Source organism: Copadichromis virginalis, linkage group LG3, assembly GCF_057382275.1.
Source record: "Copadichromis virginalis isolate Kocher_CV1m ecotype Utaka linkage group LG3, C_Virginalis_male_GT1.1, whole genome shotgun sequence".
NCBI classification, from domain to species: Eukaryota; Metazoa; Chordata; class Actinopteri; order Cichliformes; family Cichlidae; genus Copadichromis; species Copadichromis virginalis.
The window spans coordinates 48843359-48854338 of NC_140620.1; the positions used below are offsets into that span (position 1 = coordinate 48843359).

The window sequence follows — 10980 nt, forward strand, 5'->3', positions numbered from 1 at the left end:
AAAACCGCATTCCACGCTGTTTTTAACATCACAGTTGACAGAGATTAAGAATGAATGGCCTCGTTTCATTTTATTCCACGCTTTCTTCCTTTCTTAATTGAGAAAGGACACATAATAACATAAAAATATTTCCCAGCGCCGATCGCCAAGCTACAAAGGCTCTGTGGTGGCATGTTTCTGTGATACTGTTGTCTCCATATTTGTACTCCGAGGGGGGTGATATCAGCATATTCTGCTGTCCAGTTGTGTTCACAGATGTGCAATAGCACATAAGTGAGTGCAAAAGGGCTGGAATAATTGCTCAGTGTTTTTATTACCCTCCCCGATCTACAGCATGACTCATTTTTTACTTCACATTTAGCAGAGAAGTAAGAGCCGCCAGACAGTACGCAAGTCCTCTGTTTACTGGTTGTCATCAAGGACGCCAAGAGGATTTGATGCGGGACATTATGATATCTTAAAATGAACCTAGAAGAAGAGGCAGTAAAAATAAACATTAAGAAACACCCAGAAAAGGTGTATCAGCCCATTGGACGGGAAACACAACAGTCTGATCCAACCGACTGCTTGGCGTACCCTGTGGGGAGTCTGGGAGCATGCATCATTTGGCCAGCCGCTGGGCAAACCCAGCTTGCCTCCATCACTTTTTCCACTTTGACAAATTGCCTGATTCCCCGCTGTCTTTGAATAGCTTGAGGGACTGCCTGCTTGTTTGTGCTGAAACTACATGGTTTAAAAATTGATGAGCGGGCGTTTCAAATTATTAGCGCTAATAAATGTTTACAACCACTGTAAATAATTGAACTTGAAATATACAAAAAACCCTGGAAATAAAAGTCCTCCTCAAGTGTTCTCTACATCTCTTGAATGTTTGAGCCTCTCTGTACACAGTAATGCATGTTCAGTGTGCAAAAGAAAAACTCTTTATGTAATACCTTTATGCTACTGAGAAGAAAAAAGACAAATGAATGAAAAATAGAAAAATACAGCGATTATTTGTAGTCAAGTGTTAGAGATAAACTCATCAATCTCTCCACCTGAGGAAAGAAACTGCTCCGAAATCTAGTGTTACATCAGGGAATACTTCTATTGATCGCCAGATATGAGCACTGGGAACAAGCTGTGGTTGGGGTAGGTATTATCTTATTGGCTTCCCTTTGGGCTCTGCAGCTCATCGATATCGCAGTTTACCGAGTGCCAGTAATATTCTGGGCAGCTTTAATGACCCACCGCAGAACCTTCGGGTCTTGAGCCATTTCCATCCCATACTTTGCTCCTCTGGAAAGAGGAACACGACACAGGAATTAAGCATTCTGAGTTTTCCTTAATGAGTTCAGAGCTTGCGTTATTAGGATGGAGATGCACGATGGTGACAGATTCACTTTGACACCGGAACTAAAACTCTTTGCCTACTCTACTTCAGCTCCTCCGATGCAAACAGAGGTATGTGTCTTTGGCTTCTTTTTCCAAAAGTAATGTGTCAAGGCATCCTTTCGAAAGACACGGAGTGAGTGAGTGACTGATTGGGCGAATGAGACTCATCTTAAAACGTGCTGTGAGTGCTCACGTTGAGTAGAAAGGTACTATACGTCCAGCCCATCTGAGTACTGTTGGTGTTAGGTTGATTTCTGAGCACTTAAAGATTGCTGACCTTCGATCACTGTTTGTCTCAGTGTCACCAGCTCTTCTACTGATAGAAAGCTTCTCTGTGATCACCTACAATCTGAATCAGGATTTGCCATTTTTGGAGCTGTGGAAGTGATCATTACATGGAAAAGCTCAAGCTGCAATCAGACTGTGGACTTAAGTAAATGATGCATATAAACAAAACATGGGGCTCAGCAAAGGCCATCCATGTATTGTTTCTAGAAAAGCCCATAAATAGCAAGTAGACTATATCAACAATAGTTTGCATGACATCCACACACTAGCAAAACTATCGCTTTCTGCTGTGGCACACCAGCCTGTTTTATTTGCAGTGACTATTCTTATTAGGCTGATAAAATACAGAGCAGCGGCATCTGTGACCCTCACCCGCCATCCTCCATGCCTGCGAGGCCTGACAGGCCTGGGGCACAAAGCCACAGGCAAGGAAGGCGGGTGCAGGAGCATGTGGGGATCGCCTCGGGGGTTCCTAGTTTTCTTCTGTCTGGAGCCCAGAATTTCCATGAAAGCTGGCATCATCAAGCTACGGTATACTGATTTGAATTTGATGACAGACACTGGAAAGCCATTCTTACAGTGAAAAGAAATTAAACATGTACTCGTTCAGACAATTGGGTTAGACTGAAATCTAAATCAGAGAGCATGATGCTGAGAAACACTAGCAACATGGTTACCAGCCAATTAATGTAATATTACAGTAATGTCACTGTAATAGTTATTCACGCGCATGTACCACCAGCAACGCTTCACAAATGGCAAACAATGACTACTTTAGACGCTTCCCCAGGAGAGGCATTGAAAGGGTATCACATCTGTCTGAATACTAGCAGGTCAGGGATGAGTATGCAGGCTCATGAAGAAGGAGACTTCAGTAGTTTTCAGAGGGAGCACAACTTCAACTTTCAATCTAGTGTCAGAGGGCACCCAGTGCTACGAGGCAGAGGGTTTATAAGTCGTCTTTTGTGGATGATTTGCCACCCTGCTCTCACATAAGCCTGCCGGATCCTGGGAGAGGGAGCATCAAGGCAGACCAACAGCAGTGATTTCACACTGGAGGTTACAGGGCAATGTGAGCAGAGGCTGTGTTAGCATGCATCACGACCACCAAGAAGAACATGCGGACATCCGGTTAATCGGCTGGAGCGTAGCATGACGTTTTATAATCATCTTTGCAGAATCTTTTTTGCTCCTACATTTTGATCTAAAAAAAACAAAAAACACAAACTGTGAGGACTAACTTCCCAAATTAGGAACAAGAACGAGCATTTGAGCACATGCACGCAGGGCGAGAAGCCTTAACGAAAGGCATAAAGCCACACTGCTCTAAGGGTGCTCCACCTTTAATAATTTGGATCTCATTGTTCAGCGTTGTGCTTTGATAATGCCAAAAACGTGCCAAAGAAGAAAGCATGTCAAAAAATTAAATAAAAGGAGACAATTCTTTTATTAAGTGGTTGGGTGTGCCACAGGCTTTCAAAGTTCTGGTGATGGAAACCTCTTCATTTCCAAGTAGTAAGTGTACAAGCAGCCAAGACAGGATCTCCATGCTTCCTGCTTTATTCCACACAAAATGACGACTGAGGATCACCGCCAGGAAATGTTTCGAGGACACATGAGACGAACCATTAGGCAAGAGCATTTGGATTCTGGTCCATTCCTTTGGCCCCGTTCTCCCAGCCTGAGGTGCTTGAATCTCCAGCAGAGTGCTGTTGACATCGCTCATAGAAAGATCATGTGATCTGCTCTCCATTATGAGCGTCCCCTCAGCTTAATGTATAGTTAAAAAGAGAAAAGTGCGTCACCCTTTCAAAGCCCTGCAGTCAGTTCCAGTGCATTCAACAGAGCGACTTCACCATCTCCCGTAAAAACTGTTGTGTCAAATAAAGAAACCATGTGTTCCCTGCCATTTATAACCAGCCTTGTGTAAATTTAGAAAATTAAGGTAAAAGTACCACTTGTGATGACTCATCCCGATAAATCACGTCATGTCAATTTATTGGGAATGATGTGGAGTCGGAGGTGAATGAGTCAGGCTTTTCATGCATAAAATGACCCCGGCAAGATGTTATTCACTATCTGGAGTCCACTGTTCTTTTTATGGCGATATACTTATATGCAATTGAACAGCGATCAAAATCATAATTGCCTGTTCACCTTTGCCTCCGGGCAAAGTTTCCTGGGCTCCAACATTGTCTCCGACCTCACGTGGTCGCAAAAACAGCCTAACCGGACTCACTTAACCAGAAGCAGCTGGCCTCAGTGGCTACCTGGAAGTCTGCTTAGCTTTACCTATCACTCAGTGATTACATGGCTATTAGTGCACCTCCCACCACCAAACCACACAGAGGGCTTAATTCAAAAGCTGTCAGTGATTAATTACCAGTTGCCTCTACTGAGGTGAGGATATCTGAGGGGATTGGCATGACTGTAACTGTATCAGGCGAGAGGGATTACACACTTGGCGAGCCAGAAAGGGAGACTGGAAACCAGCGTGGCCACAAAGAGTTGAAAAGGAGCGATTGGGTGGAGAAAGTTGGGACTGGTTTGAAATGTGTGTATTTTCGCTCTTGGTAAAGAAATCAGATCAAGTCAGGAGATGACAAGGATGAAAGGAAAAAAGCTGCATGTGCTTATGATTGTATTTTGCAATCTAAAAGACAGAACATCCAGCTGATGTGGCCCCCTGCTGCCCTTCTGCACTTGACAAGCACTACTGGGTATTTTTTTGGGAGGGAGAACAAAGTCCCACACATTACAAGTAATATGTTCCTGTTTTCTCAAGAGTGCTTCAGCCAGTGTTTTGCTGCCAGGCTTTTTGAAGTGTTAACATCAAGAAATGCTGCAGAGTGGGGAAAGGGGGCTGTGCGGGGAATTAGGCGTATGGGTGAGTAAACAGGAGAAAGCGCAAACCACCAGTGCTTGCTGACGGCACATTTTATTATGGTCCCATTAAACAACAGGCCCTGTTTGGAATGCAGATCCCAGGGAAGGAGAAGGTACACGCACATTTTAAAAAAACAAGAAGAAGGGAAACAGCCCGCGAATGCTGAAACAATTATTATAAAGGGACTCGCTTCAGTGTAGAGCACGGTGTGGGTGCGACTGGAGACATTCTCACATCATGATGGTTTCACAGGTTTGATTTACTCCTTAATTGTAACGGAGGGTGTAAAATACGTTTTCAGACAATGTGAAGCTCAGGATAACTGACTGTTGTTCAAAGTGAGTAATTTGGCTCTGCAGTTTCTTTGCTGGGCTCCCCACCACACACTAAACTCACACTAAAATTCAATCCATATGTTTTAATTCACGCTGTGTACCTTCTTGTCAAAACCTGGCACTCACACACACACTTACTCTGTCTGCTGGCTATTTTGTCAGACATACGTGGGCTATTTGGAGATCTGGTAAGCTTACGTTTTACCACTCTACACTCCAAATATATATTTTTTCGCTATTCTTCATCCCTGATCAACCTGAACCTTTTTCCCTGTAACATTTTTCCCCTCTCGTTTTTCTGTCTCTAATGTAATTTTCTGTCTCCTTAATGGCGTGAAAAGGCTCGCCCTGCTCCTCACTGGGTAAGTGAAAAAAACCATAGGAGAGCGTGGCAGTCTCCATTTCTGTGTCTTACTGAGCTATTAATCTATCCTGCAGTCCATGCTAGGTTAGCTTTCTGTGGGTTTAGTTAGTTTCTATCCGGATCATTTAACAGCATATGCTAAACCCACCTGTTTGTTCCTTTACACATGGATGCCGAACTCATCTGACGGCTTGATTGAGGTGTCTTAGCTTGCTGGCTTTGTCATATAAGACAAAATTGTGATTTTTCACAGGGAGCAAATGTGTCTGCACGCGATGTAGTGGGAGGTGGATGGATTATTAATATTAAATTTCATGCCATTCCATCCAAGAAGTGTTAACACGCTGGTTGAGGAAGGGGAAAAGTCTAGCAATCAGCAGGAGTCATCCTCTGTGGGCCGTAAATGTCAGAGTGAAACGTCCTTCTGGTTGAGATATTTCAGCCTGCACCAAAGAGATGGACCGACTGACAGGAACTGCCACCCCAGGAGACACATCTCTAGCTCAACTACAGACTGTGCCAGTTTGCAGGGAAAAGTTAGCCCGTGTCAGAATGGTGTTTTTCCCTCAGAAAGTAATAACTGAGTAATAACACAAAGCGATACCCCCCCTCGCTGTTAAGATGACAAACAGCATCGGCAAACCCATCACTTTTTTTCCCGCCAGGAGTGACATCAGCATGAATAAAACACAGTAGAAGTTCACAGCCAACTTTCTCAGATAAAGACGGCGAAAAACTTCCCATGATTCAGGAACAACCTATAAAATATCCCCAAGCTATGGACCATTGCTCTGTCTGTGTAACCACTCCATCTTCTTTGACAGCAATAAAGTGAAGACTGTGAAAAGCACATTACGGTCCTCCCCTCAAAGAGAGAGAGGGAGAAAAAAAAGACCTCATCTGAGCCACAGGCTGTCTCCTACACAGAGGAGAGGCTAGATATTGAGTGAGCCCATTCAGAATTCATAGAGTATAAAGTTATTTGCCTGGAAAGAGCACGCTCCAAAGCACTAACAAAGTATTACTGAAAGTTGCGTGCGTAATACGCTTACACTGCGTGAGCGTTTGGATTTTTAAACTACGCTGCAGATTCTTCAAAGTACACTGATGATATATGTGTTTTGTATGAAATCATAGTTCAAAAAAATAAATGGGGGTTGGGGAGGGGGGGATAAGAGACCACAACTAGCTGCCAGCTTCCAGGATCAAGCTCGGAGCCGTCTTGGTTTTTAGCGTCGTCTCGCTTCATTTGATGTGAAATGTTTGCATTGTTTTATTCTCTGCCCCTTTACAGAACTGTGGAGGGAGAAAATAAATAGCAAACATATGACAGGGATTGAGAACAGAGAGCCGCCTGATTGTGAGTGTCTCATTATGGTTAATACTCGCAGTACTTCTGGCTCATTAATTCAGGCATGCCCACTCTGCAGATGAGACATTTGCAGTTGATAGAGCACTTGTGAAAACTGAAGATTAAGGATCTTTCGTTTGGGATTATCACTCGCACTAGTCTCGTTTCTTCTTGTGCCCGTGTCTGATTATGGTATATAAACATATTTTTTATTGCGTTGCTGTTCATATTTGGCAGGGTGAAGGAAAAAGAAAAAAACAGGGGAGGTCAGGGGTTGAGGGTCAACAACAAAGCACTTTCTTTGGTTGGGATTCAACACCTTAATTTCAGACCTGCAGCGCAGATGTTTGCCAATACCCGAGAATTTTCCATGAAACCTTCCAAGCACCACTATGCACTGTGACTTTTTCCAGAAAGGTCACCTACAGTATGTTCACACTTACTGTGTAACATTCCCAGCTGGAGTTGACTGAGGCTGATCCCCTCTTCATCAAACTTTAAAAAGTTGTGAAAACATGTCAGCGTCCCGCAGCATGCCGTCTACCTAGTGGTTCAGCAGTGTGCCAGGAAGGAACGCAAAGGTTCACGTGTGGTTCACTGAGAGCATGGAAATGTTACTAGAGTGCTTTGCAGTAACATGCTATTAGACAGGCCATACAGCGTACTTCATTCTGACATCAAGGAGCAATTCATCCCATCTGTCGGATAACCATTAAGGAGCCGGGATGCTTGCTGGTGACCTTTTGAACGCATTACTCGAGGTGCTCATATTGATATTTGGCACATGTATGAAAAAGCATGTAAAGGTAATTTTAAAAAAGCCTTAAGAAATCCGCAGGATGTTACTTACTTGTAAAGAACATAACTCCACAATGTCAGCACTTTCAGGAGCCGAGAAAACACAGCCCTGTTTTCGGCTTTATGACGAAGCAGTTTTCAGATGATGGATGGACTTTAACTGGGTCGTTTAGCCTAAAATGCTAAAATGCATAACTTTTGGGCAAAGACTGAATCCTTCACTTTATCTGAGAATCAGTTGAAATAGACACATTTTATTTATCACTGACAGTATATAGCCCTTATCTGACACCCTGTTATCTCTGTATATGTCTGGACATGGAGATGTGACATTATTGTAGCTGTTGAAAAAACAGAACTGGTGCCTGAGTCATTAACTGAATGTGGGCTTAACAATCAGACTTTTAGCTTTAATTCAAGGGGATGAACAAAAACGTTGCATTAATTGTTACAAAATTGCAGCAATTTTTACGCACCGTCCCTCGTTTTCAGGGACTCGTGAGCTATTTTAAGGGCAGGTGTGAGAGATTTTTTGTAATTTTCAACCCCTCAAAGTCCCCGATGCACCATCTGGATTTCACCTTATCGGCTAATGTTGTATTTTTTATCTGTTTTCTGTCGGTGCTATTTTATAATTTCTATCTTTTCTTCTTCTTCTTCTTTTTTTTTTACTGCAGTGAAACTGGAGCTGTCAATCACACATTCAAGAGCAGGACTGGCTGTTTTTATTTTTTATTAATTTCTTCTTTTTTTCCCCCCCTGAAGGCTAACCTACACTGATGCACAATAGTGGCTTGGCAAACATTTAGAAGTAAACCAAAAACCCACAAGTTCAAATCCAGAACATTCCCCTCGACTCCAGAATGCTGCGCTACACTGGAGGAATAAATGTTTCCATCTACTGGTTAGAAATGTGAATTTCAGCCTCTCCCACTTCTCCTCCATGTGAACAAGGGAGCAGGCAACATCACAAGTCGGACAATCTCTCAGCACCTCTATGTATAGACGGCTGTTAAATGCCTTTCTTTCTGTTAGGTGCATTGAGCGCTCAGCTGTCCGCATCCTTCACAGGAGACCTCCCCTGAACTATCAGCACTGTCACATTTCATCAGATTCAATGAAATCAACTACAAACATGCAAACAAACAAAAACCTGTCCCTGAAAAGCTTCCATTCATTCTCACACCAGCCTGTGCTCGGAGTCAAACCCGCTTTAAAAGCCAGTACCTCACACTCCCACATGCAACCCCGCGCCCGCACCGCACTGGAAAAGTAGTTTCCTTTACCTGGAGGGCAGTTGCATTCAGGTGATGTTTGTCTGGCTGTCCGAATCTTGACGAAATTCTCATAGGAGCGCTGAAAGGTGAAAGAAAAGCATCATTTTTCATTCATTCGCCCTTTGAGTGAACCACAGTCCATTTACGCGCAAGTGAAGGGCTCAACAACAAAGTGCCGGAGAGCCGAGCGCATAAGCCAATCTTACCTGAGAGAGCAGCTCGTCCACTCTTTCCTCTATCAGTGAATTGAAATCCTCCACGGAGTAGCCAGGGGCACGGGTGAAGGTGTGCTCGCCTTTGGCACTCTCCAAATCCACAACTCGGTTCTTGATGTCAGCTCCGCTAATGCTCAGGAAAATGCAGAAGGCGACGGACGCCACGGAGCAAAACGAGGAGAAGACGTTCAGCGCAGTCGTGCGGCAGTAGTGTCGCTTCTGCCGGGGCGACAGTTCTTTCTCCATTTTTTCCATGCACTTAGATGCTCCTCTCGCCACTGCGTTCTCCATTTAACTAACAACTCCACGCGCTGCTGAGAGCAAACCGCATCTGGCGCGGAGTCACCAATTTATGGCACTCTGCTCTGTGTGAGTGAGTGAGCGAGCGTGCGTGCGCCTGCAACGCTGCGTTCACGTACGGTGACTTTGTGGTGACAGCGACAGATGGATGAGTGGAGCGCCGCTCAAGCTCCAGCCGAGTGAAGTCAACCTGCGTGACGGCGTGCCGCTGCTGCTCCTGCAAACTTGTTGCACGGAGCTTTGCAAAGTGGTCTGCAGAGGAAACCGCTCTTATGCACTCAACAGTAGAGAGGGAGAGCGTGGAAGCGGGAGGCAGTGCGCACGCAGAGGACACAGCATTAAGACTGAAGCCTTTCCGTGGCGCAGGCATGCTCCCCCCCTCACGAAGGCAACAACACGCCTCCAACGTGTCCCACTGATTAACATAATTTATTGGCTCACTCCTTTTGGGCTATTTCAGCCCAGGGGGGTACAGTTGCCATTAGCTTGTTGATGAGAAGTGATGATCAGTAAGGACAAGGACACATTTAGCCACATTTTTTAAAATTCATTTGAAACTTTTTGCAAAAATAGCCCACATGATTACTTGAGTTAAACGGACCGTGTGCAGGATTCAGCGGCCTCACCCTCCATCGTCAAGCTGGTGGCCACTACAAATTCTAAATGTCCACTCTGGTCCAACACTGCAAACTGTGGGTGGAAGAGCACGCACTCCCTATAGAAATATGAAGGGACCATTCTAAAATGAGAGAAAATGACACTTTGGGGTGATTATACAGTAGTAAAAACATAATTATGTATATTCCATTGCAACAGTGTCTCCCAAATCCTACACAATGGACCTTCAAATCAGCAGTGGGCATGGTTTTTTTTTCTTTTTCCAGAGGAAACTGCTATTGTGACTTAGATGAAGTAAGCAAAGTGCCATGCACTGCACAACCGAATCAATATGTGGTCACAGGTTACAGTAACAGTATGCATTCTTTTTTGATTTTGTGACATCCGCCTGCCTAGAGTGAGCAAATTATTGGTTTGGACCATTTGTGGGCTTCAACAGAACAAACATGAATGAGGTCTGCTCAGGACTGAACTATGTTTGGGATAAATGCTGCATTCGGCTCTAAGACAATGTTACATAAATAATCAATGTGAACGGGGGCGACAGAACAATAAAAATATACAGTAGCTCAATGCACTGATCTCTGCATTTAGCTATTGGATGCAAGCAACTGACCCACAAAACTGTATTTGTATCAAATATTCATACGGCTCATAAGAAAATATGAGCAGAATTAAAGGTTTTAAAAATGAAATATCTACATCGCAGATGGTTTCAGACTTCCTCACCACCCCTGTGCACTTGTTTTTTCAGTTTCATTGCTGTGCTAAAAAAAATACATCAAAGTAACAGATGGATTTCACTAACTGCTTTACTGCTTCCTATTTTTCTTTTGATTTCATGGTAACATCATTGTCATAAATCTTTTTTTAAACCACAATAAACAAAAACAAAAAAATGAAACCCCAGCCTATCCACAGACACACCCCTGCCAGACTGTGCTTGGTTAGGTCACAATTACAAAAATCATAGAAGCTAGCCTGTAAGTACGTCTAATAATGTGACAATGGGCCTCTTTGTTCAGGCATCATTAAGTAACTTGACAAACTTGCAGCAATATTAGGTAAACAATCAAACAAGTCATTCATTTTTAGAGTCAGTGCATAGCCACATGAATTCATGTTTTGAGACCCCTAATGTCATCTATGTTCTTCCTTCAAAGAGCAAACTCT

The 10980-nt window shown here is 43.7% G+C and overlaps 1 protein-coding gene across 1 annotated transcript in view; it reads right to left on the reverse strand.

Moving 5' to 3' along the window:
* col25a1 (collagen type XXV alpha 1 chain) overlaps positions 1–9520 on the reverse strand; it is a 157214-nt gene extending 147694 nt beyond the window's left edge. Inside the window, exons 1-2 of the mRNA XM_085451472.1 lie at positions 8881–9520; positions 8684–8753 (exon numbers count right to left, since the gene is read on the reverse strand). Coding sequence (XP_085307598.1) covers positions 8684–8753; positions 8881–9180 — 370 coding nt within the window. The 5' untranslated portion in view covers positions 9181–9520. The remainder of the gene's footprint in view (positions 1–8683; positions 8754–8880) is intronic.
* Between the last annotated feature and the right edge of the window lie 1460 nt (positions 9521–10980).